Genomic DNA, 27,812 nt, shown 5'->3' with positions numbered 1-27,812 from the left:
GTGTGTGTGTGTGTGTGTGTGTGTGTGTGTGTGTGTGTGTGTGTGTGAGAGTGAGTGTGATGTGATTGGTGCTCACGTGTGAGATTTTACATCTGACCTGTCAGTGTTGTGTCAAATATTTACATATTAATGTCACACTAACAGGTCATCACTACAGGCCTCATAGCTAATGACAGCTGTAGGATTAGGTTTATATATTCTAAATTAATCAGGCTAATATTTTCAGTTAGTGTAAAAATGCACAGAATATTATAATAATGGTTCATTTAACATAGAAGCTCTCTGGTTATCAGTTTAGTCATGCACTGGAGGTCCTAATTCCTCATGCATGCTGCAATATAGCAAATTGAAACCATTGTTTTAATGGGAATAACCACTAGGGGCCAGCTTCAAAACAACATGGAAAAATATTATGGATTGGATCAGATTTGTAGTGGAAAATGCAGAATCTCATCTTTTTTTTCTGCTCTTAGATAAATTGCTGGTTCGGGCACATTGCAGATTAAGAGAATGGAAATGATAAAGAACTGGATTTGGGTTAAGCTAAATATTTAAAGCTGAAGTAGAGTTCACAAAAACGACAATGCAAGGAACTGCTACATTTGATGAAACAGTTTCCAGCTCATTAATTATTATTATTATTATTATTATTTATTTTCTGGTTTTACTTTGTGGTGATGGTTGGTTTTCATTGCCAGACTAATGAAAAATTCAAAACAATTGGCAAACTGACAGAGTGACAGTATCCACTATCCACGTATATCCAGTTATAGGTGCCGGTGTGGTCAAACCACAGCTCTTTTTAAGGCCACGCTTGCTGTCGTAGGGGTGTCCCATGAAATGGTTAAGCCCAGGCTCTCTTTCTACCCTGCAGAATGGGTAGGCATTAATCTGGCCCAGCTGGACAGAAGGAAATTAATGATCATTTACACTGACGACATAATCAGGCTTCACGCTGTCCTCCGATACTAAATTGCTTCTTTTGTTCCACAAGATCTCCGTCTTTCTCTCGCCATCTCTCTCTGTCAGTGGCTTTCTCTTTCTCGCTTGCTCTCAACTCCCTTTTTTCCCAGGTCGTTCTCTGTTATCGGTCATTAAGTGCTACGTTTCCATGGAAACAGCCAGTTTGGCAGGAATTGGCATGCTGTAAAAGTGGCCCTGTGATGTTCAATATGGAGAACTATCTGCCTTCCGCTGAGAGCTTGTCCAGTTTAGTGTGCCACTGCAAACCTGTTAGGGCTGCGAGTTGCTGAGGGAGCGAACGGGGCTGGATGCGACTGACATCTCTGCGGGTTAGATATGGAGGGTTGTTTAGGGCCCCCAACCCCACCTCCACCCGAAGACATCCCAGCCGTCCCTTATCTCTCCACAAGGGTTTGCGTCGCCGTATGCTTAATGCAGTCACTTCTAAGAGCAGTAACCCTGTTGGCAGGTTACATGGGGCCGTCTGTGTGTAATTAGGCTGTGCTCCGTGTGTAATGACTTAGCATGGAGCCACTCTCTATCAGGCCCAGCAGACAGCCACTGTTAGCGTCACACAGCGGGAAGGAGGGAGGAAGAGGTTTGGCCGTCACCAAGGGCAAGCCTATAGGACGTTTCTGCAGCCATGTCTCTCAGAGGGGAGGTTAAATTGAGTTCCTGAGTCAGTGAAAATCCCCCTATCACTTATCGAAAGGCAAGAGGGTTAAATATTCAGTCTGGGAGGTTTGAAATGTAATCGGCACTGTGAGTTTAAATTGTCTTTGGATTTCTTCCTCTCTGCTCTCTTCTGCCTGTGGTAAGACAGATAAGTTGGCCGGAATAAAATGGCTGTCATAGCGGCTGTCACTCAGGTAGGCGCCGGGCCTGCAGAGTCAAAAGCTAAACTTAACTCACCAACCATTTGATTTAAATTTGGTAGCTAATTTAAAGGCAGCATCAAGAGATATGTTTTAAGCTTCAGTAGGCAGAAATCTAGAAATGGCAAGGTCTTTTAAGCTCCTCCCACCAGGTAAGGACTTGCATACGCTGCGGCTCATATTCAGTGAAAGTAAGTCAATCCTGATTTTTGGCTACCAGGGGTTTTCAAACGCTGCTCAGTGAGGTTAGAGTCGTCTCCTTAAGCCATCTTGATTCCAGTGTGGATTTTTATTCTTTATTCTTCTTTATATTACTCTGATTTAGTCTGACCTATGCTTGGCCCATTTCCTGGCCTGAACTTGATTTTTTTTTTTTTAATTATTGTTATGTCAGATTTTTAAGGCTAAAAAGGTAAAAAGGAGTTTCCGTTACCTTTCAGAAAACCAACAATATGCTGAAAGCTTATTAAGGATTTTCTTTTCATCCAATGACAAAAACATGTTGAGTCCCCTAGCTTAAATCAAGAAGTTCACTGCATAAAACATTAATCCTCAGATTTTGCCAAAAATATATTTTTCTCAGAGCACAACAACAGATGGATGGGATAATTCCATTTGTTCGTGGTAAAAGCTTTAAAACAAGATGAAATGCAAGATGAAATGTGCCAGATTGCTGCTAGGATTAGGCAGATGTATTTCAGGTAGTTAACTGGGTCGCCTGTTAATTGTAAGGCTGCTGGTGCAATTTCCTTACTGCTCCCGCCTACATCTTTCAGCGTTCTCGAGGAAAACGGAGAACCCTAAATTGCTCCACATGCTAATGCGTTTTGGGTTGTAATCAAGTTGATTTGAAAAAAGGTTCATAAATGTAATTCAGGTGTAAGAGGAGAGTTGCAAAGCAGCTTGCAGATGTACATTAACTGTAGCAATTTAAAAGCTGCAACCTCTAGTTCCCCATAAGATGCATATGCATGTGTCAGCTGAGACATCAGCTGCTGAAGGCTAAAAGAGAACCCTGCATCCTTGCAACTATTCCCAAAAGCTCTTAAAAACGAACATTTATTTTGAAATCAGACTAAAATCATAATAAAAAAAATGACTCAGTAATAAACATTACTAAGATGCAGATTTTTTTTTCTTTTGCAAGGTTACTCTGTGTGACATATCATCTGTATTTTATGATAACAAGTACTGAATTCCACTGCTGTGCATCTTTTAAGCCATTTGAATTATATAATAGCTCCTCATTGACCTCTGCTGCTCTAATACCTCTATGAAGCCTTATCTCCAAATTATAGCTGATCCATGCTTGGCTGTTTCTGGCTGTGCAAGTTGCTTACTCTTAGCTCATTATTCATCTCATATTTACTCATGTTTTACAAGGGAGAACTTAACAGGGGAGATTTAGGTTAACTCGTCTTATTTAAAGAGCTGACAAAAGCAGTAACGCTGCCAGGAAGGTAGTATTTTTTTAATACGTATAGTCCAGCGCGGTGGAAACGAATAGTCACTCCAGGTTAAAATCTAACACTAAAGCTTGGGAGAGATGGTCAGAGACCGGAGGAGCAGTTTATGCAGCGTAGGACAGATTAGGCTTCGGTGTAACAGATGCTGTATAGATATGAGCTAACGGACAGAAACAGACAGATTGCGTGTAAAAGCAGCAGTGCCTATATTTTGTGTCACAGATTACCTAAGAACATTAGCATGAGCAGTGAACTGCAAACCAAAAATAATGCAATTGGACATTGATTATTTAAAAACATAATGAACCAAAGCTGCTATCTTTGCTATAGTATTTGTGGATGTGCTGAAAGTCATGCTGAGAGAAGTCTAGTTCCTGTCAAAGTACATTTTCCTGCTAACCCTTCGTATCAATGGTTTAAAACAAGTCAACCTAACAGACTGATGGACAGCTGCCAGGCTTCATCAGTGGCGTGGAAGTTGCGCAGTAATTAGTCAAATGAGGAGGAAGTGGAGGAGACAATACAGAAAGAGAAGCCCCCTGGGGCTCTGTCTCCTCATCAAGAGGACCACCGTGGCCATTCAAACACACACACAGTGAAAACACAGCCACTCAAACGCTAATTAAACCAACATATATATACCGCAACATCTAGAGTCACACACAAAATGAAGCACGTATGCCACCCAATAAGGTACATGCTCACACATGCTCTCGCACAGGCTGACACTGATCACATGTTACTTTGCTGCTGCTGTGAGTTAATGCGATGGGATGGGAGATGAAATTTGGATGATTGTATGTGTGATATACAGCAGGCCCTGACAGAGACATTACTGTGACAATATGCAGGCAGTTTTAGTGCCGCATAAACTATTGAATAGGGGGTGTTGATGGGGAGGGGGCTGAGGAAGTCAAGAAAATAAGAGAAATGGGCGATGGAAGAATTATAGGGAGGATATTTTTGCTGCTGTCTATTTGAGAAAAGCTAGTGGATGGAAAAAACAATTCCCTACCATCAGCAAGTTAATAAAAAGGCTGCAGTTTATCTCTGTCTAAAAGACAAATACCCTGACTGAGGCAGGATGGAAGGGAGGAGAGGAGCAGGGGTGAGGCTGCCCCACATTTACCTTCGTCCTTCCCCGCTCCAACAAGTCACTTTCTATGAATCCCTCAGTCTGATATTTGCTAACCGGCTGGCTGGTTTTCAGCGAACAATTCTGGGATCACACACCACTTCTGCATGACCCTTTGGTTGTGTTGACAGGGCTAATTAATGAATTCATACTAAACCTGGCAGTTAAAAGATTGCTGTGGGCTCCATCTGTCCAGTTGGTCAGATTTGCGGTTCAGCATAGCGAACGTCCCCTCACATCCCCACATGCAGTATTGGCATGCATCGTTTTTTAAAAGAGTCATTTTTTAAATCTTCTTTTTTCTCTTTTTTTGAATTCGTTAAGTTGTGCGACACTTCTTGTAAAGGGTGTTTTATTCCAGGATGGTTGAGCTATAATGTTGAGTAAATTATGACCCAGATTTTTACATCACTACAAGTGCAAACACTTTGGGGACCTCCGTATCTTGTAAAATGTGACACGAGTAAGCTCTGTTCGATCACTATCACTGCACGTCCAACTAAAATGTGGGGAAAGACGGCGAATTTAAATAGTCTGATGAGATTTGTATGAGACCGTACCTGCAGGTGAATAGGCTATGTCAGCACGGAGATTAAGCGAGGCTAAGCGTATGCAAAGTCCTGTCTCTGTGGGCTGTTTGTTCACGTGTGTGTGGCTTTGGTTGTGTGTATGCAAATGTTGTTTCCCTTTGTTTAAACCTGTTTGTATCACTGGATGACAATCCCTCTGATAATGTTACAGAAGCCAACACACCCTTACCCCCAATCCCCCTCTGCCGGATTTCATCCTTCTGTTTCTTTCTTGCTCCGGTTTCAAACTCTCCCCATGGGGTTTATGTAAATATTTAGCCCAGCCTTACTCTCACATGATGGGTGCCCGGATGGAGTCTGCTCTGATTTACTTTGTGTTGGGACAGGCACCCTGGATTGCCTCTGAGGCTGTACTCAGATGTTTATTTTTCTTTCTTTTCCCCCCCGCCTCTACTCAATGCCCAACAATATCTGGCTGTGACACTTTGTGGCTGACCCAGGCTCATTTGCACCTCTGTCACTATTTTAATATTCATTGAAAGCATTTCATGTGTAGAGCAGCTGTTTTTTCGCCAACATTTCTAAAGCCGCTTTTAAACAAGCCCCGCAAACCCGCTCACGACCAAATTGGCACGATGCGTAAAGAGTAAATAAAAACAGGAAGCAATGATTTGCAAATTATTGCCTTCAATGTTTTAATGAAAAAAGTATAAAGACAACAAATAAATGACAAAATTATATTCTAGTTTTGAAACAAAATGTGGGCTCGTTTTCAATTTTCAGTTTACGCAGGAGGACACACACACACACACACACACACACACACACACACACACACACACACACACACACACACACACACACACAGCCTTCCCAGCACTGACAAGGATAGCCAGAGGAGCAGTTTATGCAGCTTCCGTGATTTTGCCTTCTATAAAAGTGAAAATTGAGTTTGATTGAAGTCGGAGAGCTATTAGATTTTGTGGCGTCTGCTCAGCTCCGCCCTCCCCAACACACATCTAAAGCGAGGGGAGGGGAACTTGTGCGACCATAAATGACATCAAAATGCAGTACACAGACACTTTCACTAAGCTGAAATGAAACAAGTACACTTAAATTTGGGGAATAACATTAACCAAACATTCATATGCACGCCCTCACCACTGCTTTGAGAAACTTCTCTACGACGTAATTGTTGGTAAAGACACTGACATTTTAAACAGATTTGGGTGGGGGGGTGTTTACCTCTTTTTAAAAAAACAATACACAACCTTTCACAGAGCTGGTTGCTGTAGTTTTGAAAAGTGGAATATTTTTCAATTCTTGCTTAGTTCCTTTTTTCTTGTATGCTGTAGATGTTAGAGGGGCCAGCTCAGTGTGCTGACTCTGACTACAGATGCATGTTGTAGTCTGCAGTGTGGTTGGACATTATTATGATGGATCAGCAAAGCCTCTCCTGTAAAGCATGGAGTGAATGGCATCTTAGCATTTAGTATTAATGGAGTCTTTACAGATTTGCAGTTTAGCCATGCCACGTACAGGCACCGTAGGAACTGCAATTTAACTGCACTGGATAGTCCCTATATTTTTTAACCCAGAGGATGTTGTTATTTTTAGGCCATAAGGCAACCTTAAATAAGCTTTAATTTTGGGAATGGCTGGGGGTCAGGTGGTAGAGCAGGTTGTCTACAGGTGGATCAGTAGATCTTGGGCATGATACTGAACCTCGTGTTGCTCCCAGGGCACCTATTAGTGTGTGAGTGTGTGTGAAAAGCAGCGATTAATGTGTGTGTGACTGGGGGATGAGACTTGTTGTAGAAACTGATTTGAGCGCTCAAAATGGAGTCGAATGCTGCTATATAAGTGCTACTTATCATTTGGCCACAGAGGAGATGACTTTAGTGTTTTTTTAAGCCTGAGTGCATAAAAGAAACATATGATCAACATGTGTGAAGAAGGTAGCTGTGGATGTAGTGTAAGGTACTCGAATGAGTAAAAAAACACCAGTCCATAGTCCTGAGGACATGTAATGTTGATGTATGTGAGTAGGCGTCTGTCTCTCCTCCACTGTGCCCACACAGGTACAGAGTGGTACTCCTCCACACATAGGCTGTGAGTCTTTTGCTGACATGAAAAGTTGTTAAGGGGGACATAAAATAGTATCCCTGCAAACACAGTTACCTTAAGCACAAATTTAAAATCAAATTAGCAGGCACGCACCTTGATTTCAAATGGGGCAAAGGTGCGACCTAAACTTGTGTGTCAGTTTTATGCAAAGATGCTTACGTTACACAATAGCGAGGCATATTTAACCGAACATGAATTGTTAATGCTGATATTGATTTGATGGATTATTCTGAAAGCGAGCTAACATCGCCTTGATTCTCAAGCTATTGACAATCACTCAGATCTCTGGTCTCCAAGGTCATCATCCATCAGCAAGGCCCTACACCAAACAAATGTTTCTCTCAGCCTTATGCTGCTTTATGTGCAGAAATTCAAAAGCTGACAGACCTGCCATGTTTGGTCATGGCTGCTCAGCTGTGATCTGGCCGTCAATGTGCATTCACTGAATGAAAAGTGCAGAAATTCAAAGAAAATTCAACAGCAAAACACAAAGTTTCAGTATTGTTTTTGGCTCATACAGATGTATGAACCATCTTCCTGGTGTGCTACATTCTGATCTGTTTGCGTGATGCGGTGCCTGCCCTGATATACAGGAGCAAAGAGGGACATAGGAGTAAAGTATATGCCATCAAAGCAGGCGACAGATTAATTGGGTGCGTGTTGTCCATTTCTTTTCCTCCTCTGTCTCAAAGGGATAGAAAACCTCCTTGTGTTACTAACTTAACAGTAGCAGTTAGGGTCTGCTTTTTTCTGCATCTTACTGGACTCTCAGAGTCCTATTGAACTGTAAGAGCTTTCTGGTGTGTTGTGTCTTATCGAGCTCCTCTGAGGGCCCGCTGCTCCCTATGTGTTCTTTCTTATTGAACTCTTCCTGGGGCCTCTGGAAGCCCGGTCTGCTCGACAGAACCCACTAATATTCCTTAATGATGTGGCATCAGTCTCTGTCAACTTCTGCGTCGCCGCAGCCAGACGTGGCCTATTGTGGCTGACTTCACAGAGAGATAAGCAGTCCTCTCCTTTAGACACAGGCGAAGGCACAATAACATCAGCACTGCTGAGGAACATCAGTGCTACCGGCAAACATAGCAAAAAAAAAAGTCAACAAACAAGTCTTTATAAAAAGTGTCAGAGGCAGAGAGAAATGGTTTTCATTTTTTTTTATCATTTTCACTGTTTTGCCTTTCCTCTGCTCTGTTGATGACAGGAGGAACATTTTGAAATATTCAAGGTTTGTGTGATAACATGAGTCGGTACTGAAATGTTATGCAGCATTAACAATTTTTTAAAAAAGTAGTATGGAAATTGACTTGCAGAGCGGTGGACTGCTTTGATGAAAATTTGAAGCCAGCTGAATCTGCATACCACTTTTTAACAGTCTTTTTTTTTTTTTGAAGTCTTGTCACCCTCTGTCTTTCCATCTGCGTGTTTACAGTGACACTTAGGGCTTGGCACATTGAAACCAGTCATCAGGGCTAATGATGAGAATGTGAGTATGTGCGACGCTGCACAGAGGGTGTGAGTTTGCAGACAAGCACATTTGTATCTCTCGCTGTGTGTGCAATTTTTCAGAACTTGAATGTCCCGACTGCCAGTGAAAGCATATTGGTGGCGATTGGCAGAGATACTGTCGTATCCTGTGTGAGCGTTAGCGGCAGAAGGTTTGACTGGCCGTCAGAGGCGCTCTGGAGAGCCACCTCTCCTCTTTTCCTGTGAGAATGACAGGCCTGCACAGAAAGCTGTCTAAGCGTCACAGCTTCCAGCCAACAGCATAACTGATTAACGCTGCTAATTTGCTCCACATTTTCCAGTACGTGAATTATCATTCCTCTTTACAAAAAAAGGACGGGCACCGCTTAACAGTCACATCCACATTTTGTCTGTTTTGATTGTAATTTTTATACTGTAAAATGCTGCTCAGAGCTGTCATGTCTGTGTATTATAAATGGGACTTAACCATGCCTCTAATCTTTCAGTGGGGGGGGGCATCAATCATCGGCCTACTTTCGTGTCTATAAATGCATAAAATGATTTGTATTTGTTGCCTTTATATTGTGGTGATGTGAACTGCAGAAGCTGCCCTATATAGTGGGGGGAAATAAATAAGTTTAAGTACTCTTCCTGAATTCAATTTAACCCTTACCCTTTACTTGAGCTTCTTTTTTTTTACTTGAGTTGTACTCTACAATATATTGGATTGAAAGAGTCCTACTCCACATCACCAGCCCTGGGTTTTAGCCCTGGGATTCAACATCACTTGAATTGGAAACCCCTGGGGTTGATTTACACAAAAATTGCTTTGATCCTGCAGAAGGTAAAAATGTGGATTCCTCTAATAAATCTATTGTGACACAGTGTAAGTCAGATGTAAGTAGTATACTAAGTAGTGTTTTCTCTGGAAACATTAAGTAAAAATATAAAATAACTGCTTAATACTTTAATATAACAGTAGTTAAGGTAACTTCACCTTAGATCTCATCGTAAGCTGCACAATATTGTCAAATAGTAAAACTGAAAAATATTTTGGAACTGTAAGCAGCTGCTTTTTCACCGTGTAAGCACATCAGTAATTTCTATCCACTGATGCTGTTTCTGTCAAATGGAGTGCAACTAGTGAGTGCTCCAGCGATGCTCGGTGGAGTCTTTTGTTTACTTTACATCACCAGCTGCTCATATCTCCTACTTCATAGTCAGGTTGTGCTCAAAGGTGTGCTTTTGTCTCCAGTGGTGAAACAAGTTTGCCGTTTCCACCTTTAGCGGGAACAGTTTTCTTGTATATTTTGCATAGCACTGTAGTTGTTTAGAAGTTGAAGGAGCTCCCTTTTTAGATACTAAGTCATCACGGGAGGTGACACGTGTCTCTTGCTCTCAAACAGGCTCCAGACAAGGATGAGGGACCATAAACTACACCAATGATATTGGGATATGACAGTTTTAGATCACGTAAGAATTTATACCAGTATTACTGCAGATGATGTAACTTGGCAAAGTGTATTTTATTATGGGCAGTTGACAATGCAGTCAGGTAAGCATCCATTCAGATATAGTGTCATCTGAACCAAAATTCTACTGCCTTAAAAGACTGACTACAGTGACCACGAAAACAATGAGTCAGCCTTACGCAGCTATGCAGCGCTCACCTTTCCATTCGCACTGAAGGATTCTTAGTTTGTTCTTATATTTTCCAAATGTTCACATTATTGTCCCATTTAAATCAGTTTATATAACAATCTGTATTTTTATGCACATTAATCCTGATTGCAGTGGAAGGGAAGGGATTCTCCACATGATATATGTAAATATGCCAAACTGGAGCTCCAGGGGGGACTTTTAGTTTTAGTTTAGCTTTAGTATTTAGTGGTCTAAGTACTGCAAGAGCTACTGTGTAAAAATAGAAATAGATGAAAACATGGACAGGCTTTACTGCAGTATTTGAAGTGGAGAGTGTTGACCAGCATCAGTATTCAGTATTGAATTCAGTATTCTTGATTATATCTGAATAAAGTAATTATTTTGTATTTATTTTATATGAAACTAGACAAAACATATTCAAAAATCCAATTATGTGCATCAAGTACAGTTAAATTCACTACTCATATTGGTAGGCTTAGTTGGATTTCATAGCTATAGTTGGATTATAGATGCACAGCACATCAGTAAGTGAACAGACCTCTAATATTTCTGCTGTTATTTATTTTTACAAGCCCAGAGTGCCTGAAGTGGTTTGCCTCAGCTGAAACACTGCATATGATTTTCAGAAGAGTTGCCAGCGACTGCGTTTGTGTGGTTTTTTTTCCTCCGGTAGCTGCCCCATTACCTGAGCGAGTCAAGCTCTAAAGCCCTCAAATATAATTTCACACAGGCTGATGTACTTATGGCCCTTCAGCGATGATGGTCACTCATCTCCAACCTCTAGGTAAAGGGTATTTAAAGCTCCTCAGACCCTTCATGCCAGCATTACCATGCGCTGTCAGTCTACACCCAATACTCCTCCAGCACAATTCTCATTGGCCGGCCAGAGCTTAGTCTAGCTGACAGCGCTGCTCAATCCTCTCCCGGAGTAAACAGAAACCTCATCTGCTTGCTGAAGGAGATTGTAATGGCCAACCTGTCGGATAGATGAGTACCCTACAGTACTATCGGCCTTTATTTGTTGTGGCTTTTTATGAGTGTATGTACAGCGATGATGGAGATAAGTTTGCCTTTCATCAGGTAAACATAATAAAAAAGTAGAGAGAAACTGATACCAGCAGGGCTTATGTGACAGCAGGGCACGATTAAAAAAAATAGGCATAGGTCACCGGAGAAGGAGACATGATGTGTAGGTGGATACAGTGCAGCGGTGTCATGCTCATTTAAACTGAAAGAGCACTTGCCAGCACAGGTATATTTAACTGACATCTAATCTGTAGACTTATGTAAATATGGTCTTGAAGGGGCAAATGGATGAAATGATAATTACCATTAACAAGACAAACTTGAATAGCTGGAAAAAACTTATAATTTCAATGTATTTAACATATAATTAATTATTAAAATAGAATTTATTATGCATTTAGACAGCAGAGCTATGGGGAATGTTTAGTGAAGTAGATCAAATTTCACCACAAAGAGAGATCATGGTAATATGCGGTGCAGCACACAGTAACCCTGTGAGGTGTTTTTCCTTGGCAAACAGCGGCGTGTATTATGGGCAACAGAATCCAAGTAGTTTGAGATTTTAGTAGGTGTTCTGCTTTTATTTTAGACCTGCACGTACCAACCTAATGTTTGCTGCACAAGCCAATTTTCATATATTTTGGACCAATGACAATAGTTGACTTAATTTCTTAATGGTTAGCCGACTCTGCGCTTTGAGGAGGTAATTAAGGAGTGCATTTTCCGACATGTCTGTTTGATGAGTATAGCAGTATAGCAGCAGACGCTGCACAATTATGCAGTCCATTTGAATGATTTTTAATTCCCTAAATGATGGCAGTTGCATTAGAGCAGTGTCTCTTTCCTGTAAAAATCCTCCCCAAAGCTATATTTTGATAAAGAGGATTCGCAAACGAGGAACGATAAAAACACTGACCTCACTATAAGTCGTGGCGGATAAAGTGATTTGGAATTTGTACATTAAGCATTATGAATTTTTATCGATCTCTCTCTTTGTGTTTTGTTTCAAGGATCAGGATAGAGAAAGTCCTGTTTGTAATGTCCCCGAGACTGCCATGAATCTTCCAGGGTGAGGCGGACCCAGAAAGTACTACAGCACATTAAGGGAATGAATATTGATTTAAAACCAAATTTGACATGGTTTTAAAATTGACTAGAAAAATGCATCACTTAAAAGAGTCAGGGGTTTGTAGTCTGTCAATGGAGCGGAAAAAACTTCGCTCTTGTTTTATGGTTTAATAAGATTCCATTAACGGCTTCTTGCACCTTGGAGAAAAAAAAGGTCTGAAGCAGGGGTAATGAGTAATTTATCTGTGTGTGTGAATTCAGAGTGGGACAAAATAATGGTTTGGCGATATTTTCCAAGCTTCCTTTTTCAATATGGTATCAAAATCTGGTGCCCGATGCTGTTATTTCTTAAAAAGTTCTTCAAAATAGATTCCCACGGCAGCTTAACTCACCAGACTCACAAATTCATGACTCTTTCTTGTGGTCCTTATCAAACGAATGAGGGGATCGTCAATATAAGTTAACCAGAGAAGAAGAAAAACTCATAAGGATAAAATGGCAGACAACTTAAACAACTAATTGAATTGACATTTTATTTAGGTCACCAAATGAGTTTCCTCCAAATGGTCTCTGGGCTGTGGAGCTCGGTATTCCTCGATATTGAAAGGAGCCAGCGGAGGTGTTTTGAGGATGCCTCCCAAGTGAGGTGTTTCTGGCATGTCCAACCCAGGGCAAACCCTGGACACGCTGGAAAGATTAAGACTCTCTGCTGGCTTGGAAGCTACTCGGTGTCCCTCCGAAGAGCTGGAAGAGGTGACTGGGGAGAAAAGTGATGTCTAAGCATCTCTGCTAATGACTGTTGTCTACATGTTGTAGCTGTTTACTGTCACCAGGGGGCAGTGTCACAAACAACCCATCTGTGGGACACTCTTGCTCATTCTGTTCTTGGTCCTTGCCGATGTAGAGAAGAGTACGGTAGCTCCAAGAGGTCAAACAGACTGCAGCTGCAAATTATATGAATCATGCGATTACAACACATAATACCTTCATCATGTAATCCCTGACAACACTGATGAACCCTCGTGTTCTGGTTTCTGTCACTTCCACAGCTGGTTCGCCACATTATTATGTTCCCAGACAGACTTCCGTTTTGTTTTGTGTGCTTTTCCAGGGTTTTTCTGTTTGCTGGTGTTAAGTAGCAGTCCATTTGACCTCTCAGGGCCACCGTAGAAGAGACCGTTATACCAAGCTGAGCTGAAGTAGAACCAGATATCAAAAACATCAAAAACATGTCACCTGCAGCCGTTGTCTGTGCTTCTTGTGCTGTATTTTTTTTTTATTCTTGATGTTTTTTCAGGCTTCACTCTGAAGACTGCTCCTTTCTGTGTTCTGGCTCACCTTTCAACCAATCAGCATTTGACCAATGCACAGTGTCACCCATGTTTGAAGACGCTGTTTGTAGGTCAAATGTGTGGGCTGTTGTGTTTCTGGAGGACTGCACACAAGAATATTTGCATAGGGTGAAAACCCCTCCCTGTTGTCTCTCTGTGGCAAAATACCTTCAAATCAGACACAACCAATAGACCATAAATTTAGCATCACACTGCTGCACCTGTGACAGAGACCCGGATAGGGAGGTTTTTCTCCTCCAGGTTTAGATATGGTGACGCGTTACGTATAGCTATTTTGCAGTATTTTTAGTATCACGAAATTGCTGTATCGTGGTCAAAATTTTATTGTGGGCAATGTATCACAATAATCTTGAACAGTGAGTGACTCTGTGGTGTGCCAAAAGAAGATTTCACCTTCACATTTCACTTTGTGTTGTTTGAAACTAAGCAAGATCCCTGGTGTTTGAGAGGGCGGCCAACTTAAACATCAGGCAATCTCAACAGAGTGCTCGGCTGGCATGGTTTTAGCTTCTCAGGCTTGCATGTTCAGTGGGCCAGTGGAGGGAGACTGCGTCTGGCTGCTTGCCCAGCTTTCAGCTTGACAGAGACGGATCAAATGGATGGCTGTGATTTCCTTTCCTAATTGTCCACAGCAGCACATCAATCCAACAGAAATGGATTTTTTAAAAAATTTCAAGCAAGAAATCGGAAGTTCGTCAAGTCTTGAATAAATATGTGTTTGGTTTGTAAACGTTCAGTTTTAACCTTTGAGCAAACAACATTAGTTTTGTTTATGTGCATAAATTTTTGCATCTGTTATTCCAGATATCAGCAGATACTGGGTGATTAGATTAGATCCAATATTTTAATAGATTTCTCTCAGTTCTAAAGTATACAACCACACAGGGGCAATGCAATAATAGCAGGTTGGACCCCTGGAAAGTCTGTAATAGTCAGCATTTGCGGTTGACTGGTGTACAAAAGATATGCATTAAAAAAAAGTACTACTGTTCATTTAGGAGCACTTTAGACAAAAGAAAATTGGTATTTCCATTAGAAGCAATTTAGAGGCCTCTGTTCTGGAAGAGCATATCTCTCTGCCCTTCATAACCGGAAGCAGGCAGAGTAGCAGCAGCCAAAGCAGGAACCACTCAGTACAGAGGAGGCACGAAGGACAGCCTGTCAGACACAGCTTAGAAAAGAGGGGCGGGGCTGTTGGTGGGTTTTGAAGCAGTTTGTAGATGTTCGGTAACTGTGGGCAGCTTAAATAGGACACCCTGTTTGAGATTTGTCAAATACAGGGAGTGCAGAATTATTAGGCAAATGAGTATTTTGTCCACATCATCCTCTTCATGCATGTTGTCTTACTCCAAGCTGTATAGGCTCGAAAGCCTACTACCAATTAAGCATATTAGGTGATGTGCATCTCTGTAATGAGAAGGGGTGTGGTCTAATGACATCAACACCCTATATCAGGTGTGCATAATTATTAGGCAACGTCCTTTCCTTTGGCAAAATGGGTCAAAAGAAGGACTTGACAGGCTCAGAAAAGTCAAAAATAGTGAGATATCTTGCAGAGGGATGCAGCAGTCTCAAAATTGCAAAGCTTCTGAAGCGTGATCATCGAACAATCAAGCGTTTCATTCAAAATAGTCAACAGGGTCGCAAGAAGCGTGTGGAAAAACCAAGGCGCAAAATAACTGCCCATGAACTGAGAAAAGTCAAGCGTGCAGCTGCCAAGATGCCACTTGCCACCAGTTTGGCCATATTTCAGAGCTGCAACATCACTGGAGTGCCCAAAAGCACAAGGTGTGCAATACTCAGAGACATGGCCAAGGTAAGAAAGGCTGAAAGACGACCACCACTGAACAAGACACACAAGCTGAAACGTCAAGACTGGGCCAAGAAATATCTCAAGACTGGTTTTTCTAAGGTTTTATGGACTGATGAAATGAGAGTGAGTCTTGATGGGCCAGATGGATGGGCCCGTGGCTGGATTGGTAAAGGGCAGAGAGCTCCAGTCCGACTCAGACGCCAGCAAGGTGGAGGTGGAGTACTGGTTTGGGCTGGTATCATCAAAGATGAGCTTGTGGGGCCTTTTCGGGTTGAGGATGGAGTCAAGCTCAACTCCCAGTCCTACTGCCAGTTCTGGAAGACACCTTCTTCAAGCAGTGGTACAGGAAGAAGTCTGCATCCTTCAAGAAAAACATGATTTTCATGCAGGACAATGCTCCATCACACGCGTCCAAGTACTCCACAGCGTGGCTGGCAAGAAAGGGTATAAAAGAAGAAAAACTAATGACATGGCCACCTTGTTCACCTGATCTGAACCCCATTGAGAACCTGTGGTCCATCATCAAATGTGAGATTTACAAGGAGGGAAAACAGTACACCTCTCTGAACAGTGTCTGGGAGGCTGTGGTTGCTGCTGCACGCAATGTTGATGGTGAACAGATCAAAACACTGACAGAATCCATGGATGGCAGGCTTTTGAGTGTCCTTGCAAAGAAAGGTGGCTATATTGGTCGCTGATTTGTTTTTGTTTTGTTTTTGAATGTCAGAAATGTATATTTGTGAATGTGGAGATGTTATATTGGTTTCACTGGTAAAAATAAATAATTGAAATGGGTATATATTTGTTTTTTGTTAAGTTGCCTAATAATTATGCACAGTAATAGTCACCTGCACACACAGATATCCCCCTAAAATAGCTAAAACTAAAAACAAACTAAAAACTACTTCCAAAAACATTCAGCTTTGATATTAATGAGTTTTTTGGGTTCATTGAGAACATGGTTGTTGTTCAATAATAAAATTATTCCTCAAAAATACAACTTGCCTAATAATTCTGCACTCCCTGTAGAAATATAGGAAGGCTTCAGTTCAGTCATCTGCTGATGTGGGCTGACAGATCACTGAGATCAGATGATCTGGTGGGGGTTGCGTTAACCTTGACTTTATGGTCTGCCACCTTTGATTTTAAACCAGTCTGAAGCCTTGCTGAAAAAACAACAGGAAAAAATCAATCTCTAAAAACAAGATGATGAGTATTTAAGAAGCAGCTACTTGAGCCCAATGCTGCACCCTGCTGACTGCTGTTTTTAAGAAGATTTGGAAATTTTCTAATTAATTTTAGACATCTTAGCATCTCCTGAATTAGTTATGACAGCTTGTGTTCATGCTGCGTCAGATCCCCTTTTCTGTATGGTGGAGCTTAACACGCACCTTCATTTTATAATTGATTTGCATGCACGGTGATATGTCCTTATTTATGAAGAGTTTAGTATAAACTAAATTATTACCGATTCTTAGCTTTCAGTATGTGATTGACTGATTGAGGAAGTCAGTAGTACCAGTGAGGCCAGCTAAACACACTGCAAATGCAGCATTTCAGGCTGACGTGACTCTAATTGCTTTAACACATTCAACAACAACAACAACAGGCTTCTTTTTGGGCTTCCTTCAAAAGAACTATACAAAATGGTTTTATGGAGTGAAAATGGGTCTTGTGGTGTCTTAGGGCAGCAGGATAAGTGGTAATCCCTCCGGTGGTGCTCTGTTGTAGTCTACAGATCCTATAGAGAGCTCTGGCTGCTGAGTCAGCCTTCACAATTCTTCCAGGGGAGCAGACTAATCTCTGTAGCACCGTCCCTTTAAGCGGCCCAAGTATGCACAGTTCTACCTCGGGATATCCGTACTTATCAAACATCCCATTCCCTGGTGGCATCCGAAGCTGATTTTCTATGTGTTTTGCAATGTCCGTCGCTGTTTTAAGTGTTATTGATTGATTGCTAATTGCTGATTTAGTATAAGTACAATTCCCTTTTTCACATAATCTTCTAGTGATCATAAATTATGCATCTAGATTGATTAAAGTTAATCTGTAGCTAACACAATGGATTGAACTGCAGATATTTGGTCAGCAAGTTGTGAATACCTCTGCTTGTCTCAGAGTTAGAGGCCTAAAGGGTTAACACAGTCGAAATACAAGGTGCTCACCCAGTGGTGAGAATCCGCTGGAGTTCGTGTTTATTTAATTTGAGCCTAACTGCCAGATGCAGCTAGCTAAGTGCTTTGCCATTAAGGCTCTGTTCTGTGTTTAATTCTGCTACAGTGCCGAGGCTTACTGGCGTAATGGCAGGTTCCTTACTGCCTGCTCTATAGTAAATGTTTACCATTCTCCGTGCTACATTGTGAATAGGGCAACCTGCTCCTCTGTGATACTCTTAATTAAACAAATGTCTCCAATAACCCGACCTTTGATTCCCCGTGTTTTCTTTTTGCAGATTTATAACGAGAAGAAGAGCCAGTTTGAAATCAAGCGAAACAACCCCAGGGATTTGGTGGAGAGGGTGGCACGGGACATCTCCAAGCTGCTCAACAGCAAGAGAAAAGCCCTGGAGGTAAGAGGATGATGCTCCACATGTATTAAAACACCTGTGCACAAACACATGCTATGCCCCACTGCACACATACATGGTGAGTGTTTTAGATTCTTCTGAAAGGTGAACCTTCTGTGCATACAAATGCATCCGCTGCCGTTATATTTTTCAGTGCCAGCACTCTGAAAGCTCAATTTAATTAATTAAGACTTGCTTGAAGAATCTCCTGCTTTTGTAAATCAGAGTTAGCTGTGATGGATCTAAGGAGTTTTAGGCACGCATTACAATAACGATGTCTTTTTTTGGCTGTGACTACAAATGCTAAATACTTGACAGAAACATATTGGTCAATCATCCATAATTGAACAGTTTCCTGCACATTATAAATGATGCATTGTTTTTATGTTGCAGTTAATCTTTCCTCCTACTTATTTGAAAACAACGGATTTTCTTTAAATTTGATGGAAAAAGCTGCATAGTTTTTCTTTACAGTTAAAATACAGTTTGAGCTAATTATATTTTGTCGACAACTAACCGTATTCATGCTTTGTTTTTCAAATTCGTTTTGAGGGGTTTTATTTTTCTGTTAAATGTTGAAGGTGTATATTCTGAAATATAGTTTGTATGGTGTGTGAGAAGGTTATCATTTCAATGTCCCGCATTTTAGGATGTAATTATTACCACTGTTATGCTCAGGCAGTGCTGTGATTAGTTAAAAATGTGTTTCACTCTCCCAGTGGGAAACCTCTAACCCAGAGGAGAAGGGGGTGGTTGGGGAATAAACGCCAAGAAGATGAGTGGCAAGTAGGTAAATGAGAAAAGTGGAGACGGTTAATTTTTAAAATTTAAATAGACAGAGATAAAGTAAAAGACTGTTTGTAAAATCCACCATTTCAGAATTAGTCCAGTCTAATGTCTCCTGTTTAGTATTTTGTTTTGCTGAGCAGAAATATGTTGAAAAATTGTGAAAAAGTCGTCACCGCTCGTTCCTGTTTAGTTTGGTTTAAAGGACTTTCTTGCTCTTAATTAAATGCAATAGAACTATTGAGCGATAGTTCCTCAGGTTCCCTGAAGGTCATTCAAAGGTTTTCTTTGCACATTGGCTGCTTTTTCACTCACTTTCTCTTCAGTCCCTGTACATGACTATTTTCTGAGGAAGGGTTTTAGTTTGGTAGGGCCACTTAACACTGGCCTGTGAATCATAAAACACACATGAACCCAATAACAGACATCTTAGCAAATTGTATCTGAAGGCACTTTGTTATCCTGTTGCAATAAAAATAAGCCAAACATTAACATAGTTTGACAGACATAAAATAATCTTATTACATCAAGCAGATGATTATTAAAGAGGTATTAATCTAAAATGATGAATCAATATTTGAACATTTTTATTCAAATTGTCATCAGTATGTAAAGAGGTCAGGATAGAGTTACAATAGACAGTGACAATGATCCAGACACACTGTCAGTGCAGTAAAAAGATAGCTGTGTAGAAAAGCACACAGTGGAACGCTATCAGTCATGGATTGGCCTTCCCAGAGCTGAGACCTCAACATTATTGAAGCAGTGTGGGATCATCTTGACAGAGAACAGAACAAAAAAAGCTAAAAACCAAAGAAGAGCTTTAAATGTCCTTCAGAAAAGCCCGGAGAGCAATCCCTGAAGACCACTTAAAGCAATTACAAGAAAGCTGCCTAAAAGAGTTCAGGCTGTGTTGAAAAGTTGTTGGAGCTAAATGTTGACTTTCAGGCTCATCACACGTAGAGTGGTGCAAACACTGTTTTTGCTTTATATGTTGCATTTCTAGGTATACTTGCACGTTTCAATAAATTGCTGCACCTTATTTCCATTTTCCCAGCAAAATATAAAGAAACAAGTGTTGGCTCAAGAATTTTGCACTTTACTGTAGTTCTCCAAACCTTGCTTTAGATGGAGCACACTGTGTGTGGGTATGTACAAGATATACTTTGACTTTAGTCCATATGGCACATCATTTAAAGATGGAGGTGACCGAGGGACTGTCTGCTTTCCTTCCCTCTGTCTCTGCCCAAATACGGTCACTCAAGGCCAAAGCAGTGATATTTATGAAGTCCTCTGAAGGAGCAGAAGTGTATATCTTTTAAGAGCATGAGGTCTTGTGGGAAGTGAGGCACATTCATGCTAAGGAGCAAAAGTTTCTCAAAGGCACGGTTAATTCTGCAGCTTGGATCCTTAAAGCGAAGAAAACGTAACTGTAGGTCTCCTGTGGTCATGTCCAGGATTGAATTTGGAACGGCAAAAACCCTCTTCATCTTTTTTTTTTTTTTGGACTATACCCCCACCTTAACCCCTTCCACCTTCCTCAACACACACACATGCACGCACATGTACGGACACACACACTGAAGCCCCACACCCCCGCCCTAACTTCCACAGGCCACGCTGTCACCTCACATCCTGTCTGGGAGATTCAGACTCAGGAGGGAGGAAATGAGGTGAAAAAAGAGAAGGTCTGGAATGAGAATGTCTCCCTGAGGCGTGGAAAAATCAAGAAAATGATGTTCAGAAATTCATAGATTTGAAAATGAGCAGCCAGCGAGAGGGAAGGAAAGAGGGAGCAGGAGGGGTAGGAAGGGAGAGAAAGAGTGTGCAAAAAAAAGAAAAATAAATAATCGGAAGAAGAAAGCAGGTGGACGGGAAAAAAAGGGAGTCGGATGATTAAAGGGAAAGAAGAAATGGAGTGATTATGGCATCATAAAACATAAATGTTAACACAAAGTATGCAACAAGCTAATATGTTTCATTTAGGCAGGTTATGATTTCTTCATTATTATTATTTTCACTAAAACTGAAAATTCAAGACTGTAGGGCAAATAAATTCATGTGGACTTATTATTCATACAGGGAGGAAAGTGAAAGCCATGTCTTAATGCAGTCTGTAGATAAGAAGGTCTCAAACTCCGCTCAGCGCGCCGTTGACAGCGTTTTATATTCCAGCCTGTTTCTACCCCCTGTAATGGTTATTTAGTTCCAAATATTCCCTGCCACACATTTAAAAAATGAGGAAATGTGTGCGTGTGTGCGCGCACGTGTGTGTTTGTGTGCACGAAGAAATTATTCTCCTGCAACCTATTTAAATAATGCTTCGGGTGCTTCGTTGTAATTCATGTTTATATTACTAATGAGAAAATGCACATTGACTCTAAACACTGGTTACTGATATATAAGGGAGAGCGAAGCCTTTCTCACTGCTCAGCATTGACTTGATTCGGCCTAAATTCCTAAATTAGCAGCACATTTATTCATTTAAGTGCTCCGGTTGTATAGTTGTAAAGGTGTGAAGCAAAATAAATCAGTCTACTGAGTTTTTATTTGTTTTGTTTTCTAATTCTTACTTTCTTTACCTGCGAGAGCTAACACTCGTACAGGTATATTTGGGTAACATGGTGATGCAGTGTTTAGCACTGTCATTTCACAGAAAGATGGTTCCTGGTTCGAATCTCCTGCTCAGCTGACGCTTTTCCTGTCTATACGTTCTCCCTATGCGTGTGTGGGTTTCCTCCCACAGGCCATTGACACATGCCTGTAAGGTTAATTGGCAATCAGGTGTTTGAAGTGTATAAAATAAAGCGTTGGATGAATATATGCTTGAAATTTATGGCAGATGGAATGTTTTTGGTCTTCAGCTTTTTAACTTTAATATCTAGTAGCGTGATGTATGCCTGCGTTCATACAGCTACTGTCAAAATAGGTATTTAAATATGTATTATTTAAAGTGCACTGTACTCAGTCTACCCCATTCTAAAAATGGAAGCGATATAAGCTGACTTACTTTTTTGTCAAAAGCCTCTCCGTGTTTATTCTTTTCCTTCCCTTGTCTTAATCTCCTCCTTTGAATGTATCTGTCTGCTCTCCCTCTCTTGCCTCTGGCTTCAGCCATCTCCTCAAACAATGATCTGATTCTACAGTCGGTGCCAAAATTAAAATGTGGCAAAAACCTTCAGCTAGCTGAAAGGCTCGCATGTTGCCGGTGGACATTTTTATATAAAGCTGTCTTTTTTTTGTGCACGAGGTACGTTGAAATTTGATACAAGAGTTTTCTCTCTCTGATGTTTTTTTTTTTTTTAATTTCAGTGGCTTTTTGACTTGAACCTGACATCTAGACAGTTACTTTTTATTTGAGGGGTACAAGTATTTGTGTTTGGACTTTTTCCTGTTTTATGTGAGCTCCAACTTTTTGCTTAATGCGCATTCGAAGATATAAAAGATGTCCTTGTTCACTTGTACTCATATGAAACTAATGTATGTTAGAAGACTTTGGAAACACTTTATTTTATGCGCTGGTAATTTCTGAGTACTAGCCGCATAATTTCCAAGAATTTACTTTTCATTACAGAGAAAATCAAAACAGTTTTCACTTGACAGACTTCCATTTAGCTATTTCCAATTAGTGACATAACCTGTAGCGTCATCTAGTCTATATGCCGAGCACAAACTGTGAAAAGTTTTCTGTGGGTAAGCATGCAGTTTACTTACTCAACATGCTGTATATGGTAGATGAATTCTCCGATAATAAGCTGATGATACAAGCACATTTACTTTATGTTGTATTTGTAGAATAAAGTAAGGCAAATGACACCTTAATAGAAAAGCATAAACTTTATTTATAAGGTGCTTTAAAACAACAAGTATACGAAATAAAAATACCCCCAAAATAAAGTGTGTTAGGCTGTTTTGTCTCCATGCTCCATGCTCCAGCTTCAATACCTTTACAATAATTCTCCAAGTCTCTGGATTTCTACAGGAGTGAAACACCAAAAATTTAGTGACCACAAGATCCACGGCAGTCAATGAAACCGTAATCTCAGGCGAGACCATTCCCTTTTAGGATACAAATGCTTCATGAAGGGACAAAGGTCATCAATTCTTAACAACCTTGCATTGATTCTTGATAAGTGATCAAGTGGGCCAGAAGTGTGCCAACTAAATAACCCTATCAGTATAACAGTGGCGCTGGATTCTCTCACCGTGACGGTCAACAGTTCAAGCCTGTAGTGTTGTTTCAGTAAATACACACGTGCACCAACCCACTTGTCAAGAATATGTTGAAGGATGACTCATTTGACATATCACTATTTTCCACATTTCTGTAGAACAGTGCCTTTTTATTTGCACCAGTGAACTCTCAAATGTGCACTCGTCTTTGTAATGAGGGGTGTATGCACTGCGAGCCTCCTCTAATATTCCTCTTGGTGTAATTTTTGACGAACTCTTCTTATTGGCCGTCTGATCACGTCCCGCTCTGACATTCTCATTCACCTGAGGAAGAGTCGATCTTCCGTTATTCTAATTCACGAGTATCGCACGCATCGAATGTGAAATGTGGACCACGATTTACACTAATTCTCCACTAGCCGTGTTCATAGATTATAAATGGAGATTTCAATTAAGTCGGGAGTACGATTGACACGCTGGCCAGCCGAGCACTCTTTGAGGTTGAAGCTTCAGCCATCAGAACCCAAATAATGAAACTCTTCTGCAATGTGACATAGATTTTTTTACCCTTTCAATCTTGATATAAAATCAGTATCATATGGGCCTCTTTTGCATTTTATTCATACCCCACCCAGTACATGATCCAAAGTTAACTCTTTGTACCAGGGAGAGCATCCGTGTAAATGAATCTGGATTCATTTATTCGTTTATTTATTTATTTTTATTATGGTTTTTCCTTTAATTTGTCAGATCTTGTCATATTCATTTTATTTCCCTGAATCAGACACATTTGGATCATATTCAAAATAGTATTTATAATTAGTATCATCTAAAAATGCGAATAAGATGAGCTAAAGGTTGGAGTAACTGTGTAACTGTTTAAACTTTCACTTTGGCTTGATTATCTGAGATCACATTTACTGAGATGTTGCAGTAGCATCTGAACTCCCCAGTGTGTGCATGTGCACGTCTGTCTGCTTAATATCTTCATTGTGTCTGCCTATATGTTTGTGCATGTGTTATCTGAGCAACAGGCTCACGCCTGACTGATACTGCAAGTGTCAGTCTGACAGGCCTTTTAACCCAGAGCAGCCAAAGAGAACACAGCCCTTCATGTAATCTGTCATGTGTATAAAGCCAAACAGGTGTGATAGACCTCCCAGACTGATGCTAGCTCTCATACCTTCCATTGCCCCTTGCTGTGATGCGCCATATCATTGCCACAGAGTCCTGAGATCAGTGGGGCCCTTTAGAACCAGCTGAAACGGGAAAATATCCTGTATGCTGTCAAAGATAGGCAGAGTCGAGCTGTCAGTCAGGCTTCTGCTGGGACTTTTTAGTCTCTGTAAGGGAAGACAAGGCCACGAGCCACAGGCAGAGATCATTCTACATTCCCATCAGCTGTTGCTCAGCAAAACTACCATTGTCAAAGCTCTTGAGTTATGATTTCACAGAGGAGACTGGTGAAATAGAAAAGGGACTAAGGTTGGTCTAATCCAATTACACAGATCTCAAAACTATTCCAATACCTCTTATAGGCTGAAGGATGAGTGCCTCTGGCCTGCTGGCTGTTTGATAGAAACACACCCAACACTTTGCTGGGATAGTTTTGGGGTTGGGATAGTCAGAAAATGAAAGCATGGAAATGATGTAGAAAGCAAAGGGACAGTGTAAAGATTAAGTTTAAAAAACAAACTAAAAGTGGAAGCAGACTTAGGCAGCAAGTGCAGAGATATAATTCAAGTAAAAAAAAAGACAAAAACAATAATAATTTGTGGCTCACTTCACTGCTCTGGAAAACAAATATGTGTGAAGTGGCCACTTCTGACGGCAGCTCTCTCTCCACGTTGCTCACACCTTCTGAAGGAAAGACCTGTCCTCTCCACTCCAGCGTCACTAAAAGCAGTAGAGGGCTTGTCAGTGCCATCACCACCACCTGTTCACTCACTTGGCTGGCACCGCCCCTTGAGCTCACTGCGCCACACCTCCCCTGCAGCTGAGCCACACCTCCGCCACAATATGATTTAGTCTGAAGTTGACAGCAGATGTGCAACAAGCATCTTTTTGACCAAAGTTAAACTGATGTGTGATGCCGTTCCACCTGGCACGTTCACACCTGACGTATATTTGTAGCTTTTCGAGGAGCTCTGCTGATGTCTTGCTAAAAGATCATCTACAGCATTCACAGCATATAAACTTTTTTCCTGTTTGATAGCGTCTGTGTCAGTAATACAGTTCAGTGTGTTATCACATGTTGTATAGACTGACTTAATCCTACCTGTCACACTGGGGGAAGCAGTGGTTGGAGACCTAAAAATTATTGTGACCATGTGCAATGAACTTGTGATCTTGTTGCCTTTGAAATTGTTGCTTAGAAGACGAGAAAATGGTCTCAGCTGCCATCTTCAAAGCAACTTTGGTCTGCCAAGATGGTAATAAAATGTTGGGGCAATGAGACAGAGTCAGTCTGCTGTTAGTTTGGACTAAATTGGATCATGCAATTTGTGATAAACTGGTGAAAATCACAAAACTGTTGTCTTTCATACACACAGAAATTCATATTAACTACATACATTTAGAGTCCAGAGAAGCTCACACATTTATGACAGAACTTTAGAAAGTTTTCCACAAATAGTCACACGATAACAGCAGGACAAAATGTGTCAGACTGAGTCACCTACTGCGAAGAGATACAGTTTCAGCCATTATGCAGATGTACTGTTTAAAAGGTTGTTGATACCTGCAGTCAGCTGAGACTCAAGAAGCCACTTGGATGAGTGATGAAACGATCCTCCCACTGAAAACGCTACACCTATACGTCCAGATGAAAAGAATCAGCTCTTTGGGATTTCCTTACCTGGATGATTGAGCGTGCATTGACTTAGATGTTTTGCGACTTTGCGGTCATGCTGATAGTGATTGTGAAAGATTGCAGGAGAGCTCAGATTGGACACTGTGCAGGGAAAACAAAAGAGTTCTTGACAGAATTAATCAATCGGACTGCATGGCCCTCCGTCTCTTTACTAACCATGGAAACCAAGACGACACAGGGATGGGGAGGGATCATCCGCTCCGAGTCATCTGTCATCATATTGCATCCATAAATAATTCACTAAGACAATGACTCTCATGCATGGCTCTCACTGACAACATGCATGCTGAAAGTAGTGTCAGCGTGCACGTGTGGACACAGGTGTGACCATTTATACTGACATTTTTACAGTGCTTAAAAATTACATCTGAAATACCCACTGGTATTTCTGCCAAAGAGACCGCGAATTACCGCTCACACTGAACAGTCATCAAACTGCAAAAAGGCAGCAGCAAGTTGTTGGTCAGCTGCTTTCTTCTTCTGTGACCTTGTTTTCAAGTCAATCATTCTGATGGTTTTGTATACCTCACTGTGACAAAGAACACACACAAAAGAAAAGACAAACACACAAAAACTCAACGTCCAGTTAAAGCTTCAACATTTTTCTATCACTCACTGACCACCACAAAGCTGTATCCGCTATATGAGGAGACAAAACCAACTGGCAGCTCAAAAATATTTATCAAAGGATGTCAAGCCTTTATGAAGATTGGAGACTGACAGCATGTTTTTTTTGAAGTAACATATTTACCCAGAGCTTTGTTTTTATTTCTGTCTGTATACTGGCATATGTAGTATTCACTGGCCACTTAGTTAGGTATGCCTTGCTAATACCAGATTGGACTTTTGCCTTCAGAACTGCCTTAATTTTTCATAGCACAGATTCAACAAGGGGCTGAAAACTTGGAGATCCATTTTGACATGATGAAATCACTCAGTTAATACAGATGTGAATCTCTTGTTTCACCCCATCCCAAAGGTGCTCTTTGGACTGAGATTTGGTGACTGTGTAGGTCATTTAAGCGCAGCGAACTCATTGTCATGTTCTATAAACCAGTTTGAGATGATTTGACCTTTTGTGACATGGTGCGATATCCTGCTGGAAGCAGTGATCAATAAATGGGTACACAGTTGTCATGAAGGGAAAGACATGGCCACATGTAGGCTGTGGGTTTCTAATCTTCTGTCCAATTTTGGTGAGTCTGCGCGGTGTAGCATCAGTTTGCTGTTCTTAGCTGACAGGAGTGTGAGCTGGCATGGTTTTCTGCTCCTTTAAGGTTAAATGTGTAGTCCTTATTTGACTTTGTGGTGTCACATTCAAAATCATTTAAATCAACTTTCTTCTCCGTTCTGATGCTCTGTTTGAGCTTCTGTACATGCCTAAATAGATTGAGCTGCTTCCATGTGATTGGCTGATTAGATATTTGTGTTAACAAGCAATTGAACAAGTGTACCTAATGAAGTGGCCAGCGAGTGTATAATTAAAAGGCTTATTAGTTAACTGTGGGCCAAAAGAACAACAAAGAAAAATCAACAGTTTAATTGCTGTTACTGGTGGTTGTAACCTGTTAGCACAGTAACATCAGGAGTACAACCACCTCCTTAGAGTTTGTGGTTGATGACTTGGATCATCATCCCAGCGAGATCTCAAATGCTTCAGTGAGTGGCTTTAATTGAACAGGCATCCGGCACAAATAACCAATTTATAACAGCTAAATTTAGCCCTCGGTCTTTTAAAGGCTCACCAGTCCTAAAAATCAGAATCCTGCTGAAGCTGCTGTGACTAGCAAGCGCTGTCACTTGGATCTGGATTGGCCCTCAGTGGTAGAGGGTACTAGAGCTCAAGGATTAGTAAGTGTCTGGTTACTGATTGCAGTACGACTGCCGGTGATTCTTTTCAGTTACCTAGACTATTCTGTGCTACGTTGTGT

General features: G+C 41.0%; 1 protein-coding gene across 5 annotated transcripts in view; it reads left to right on the top strand.

The window, feature by feature from the left end:
* cacna2d2a (calcium channel, voltage-dependent, alpha 2/delta subunit 2a) overlaps positions 1–27,812 on the top strand; it is a 186,955-nt gene that overhangs the window by 35,541 nt on the left and 123,602 nt on the right. For all 5 annotated transcript variants that reach the window (XM_042223068.1, XM_042223066.1, XM_042223065.1 and 2 more), the window contains one exon: positions 17,937–18,053. In XM_042223068.1, coding sequence (XP_042079002.1) covers positions 17,937–18,053 — 117 coding nt within the window. The remainder of the gene's footprint in view (positions 1–17,936; positions 18,054–27,812) is intronic.

This window comes from Haplochromis burtoni, unplaced genomic scaffold (assembly GCF_018398535.1).
Source record: "Haplochromis burtoni strain Fernald_Lab_line unplaced genomic scaffold, NCSU_Asbu1 Contig_100, whole genome shotgun sequence".
NCBI lineage: Eukaryota > Metazoa > Chordata > Actinopteri > Cichliformes > Cichlidae > Haplochromis > Haplochromis burtoni.
Note: the sequence above shows the minus strand (reverse complement) of the source record. Positions and strands in the feature narration are given on the sequence as shown.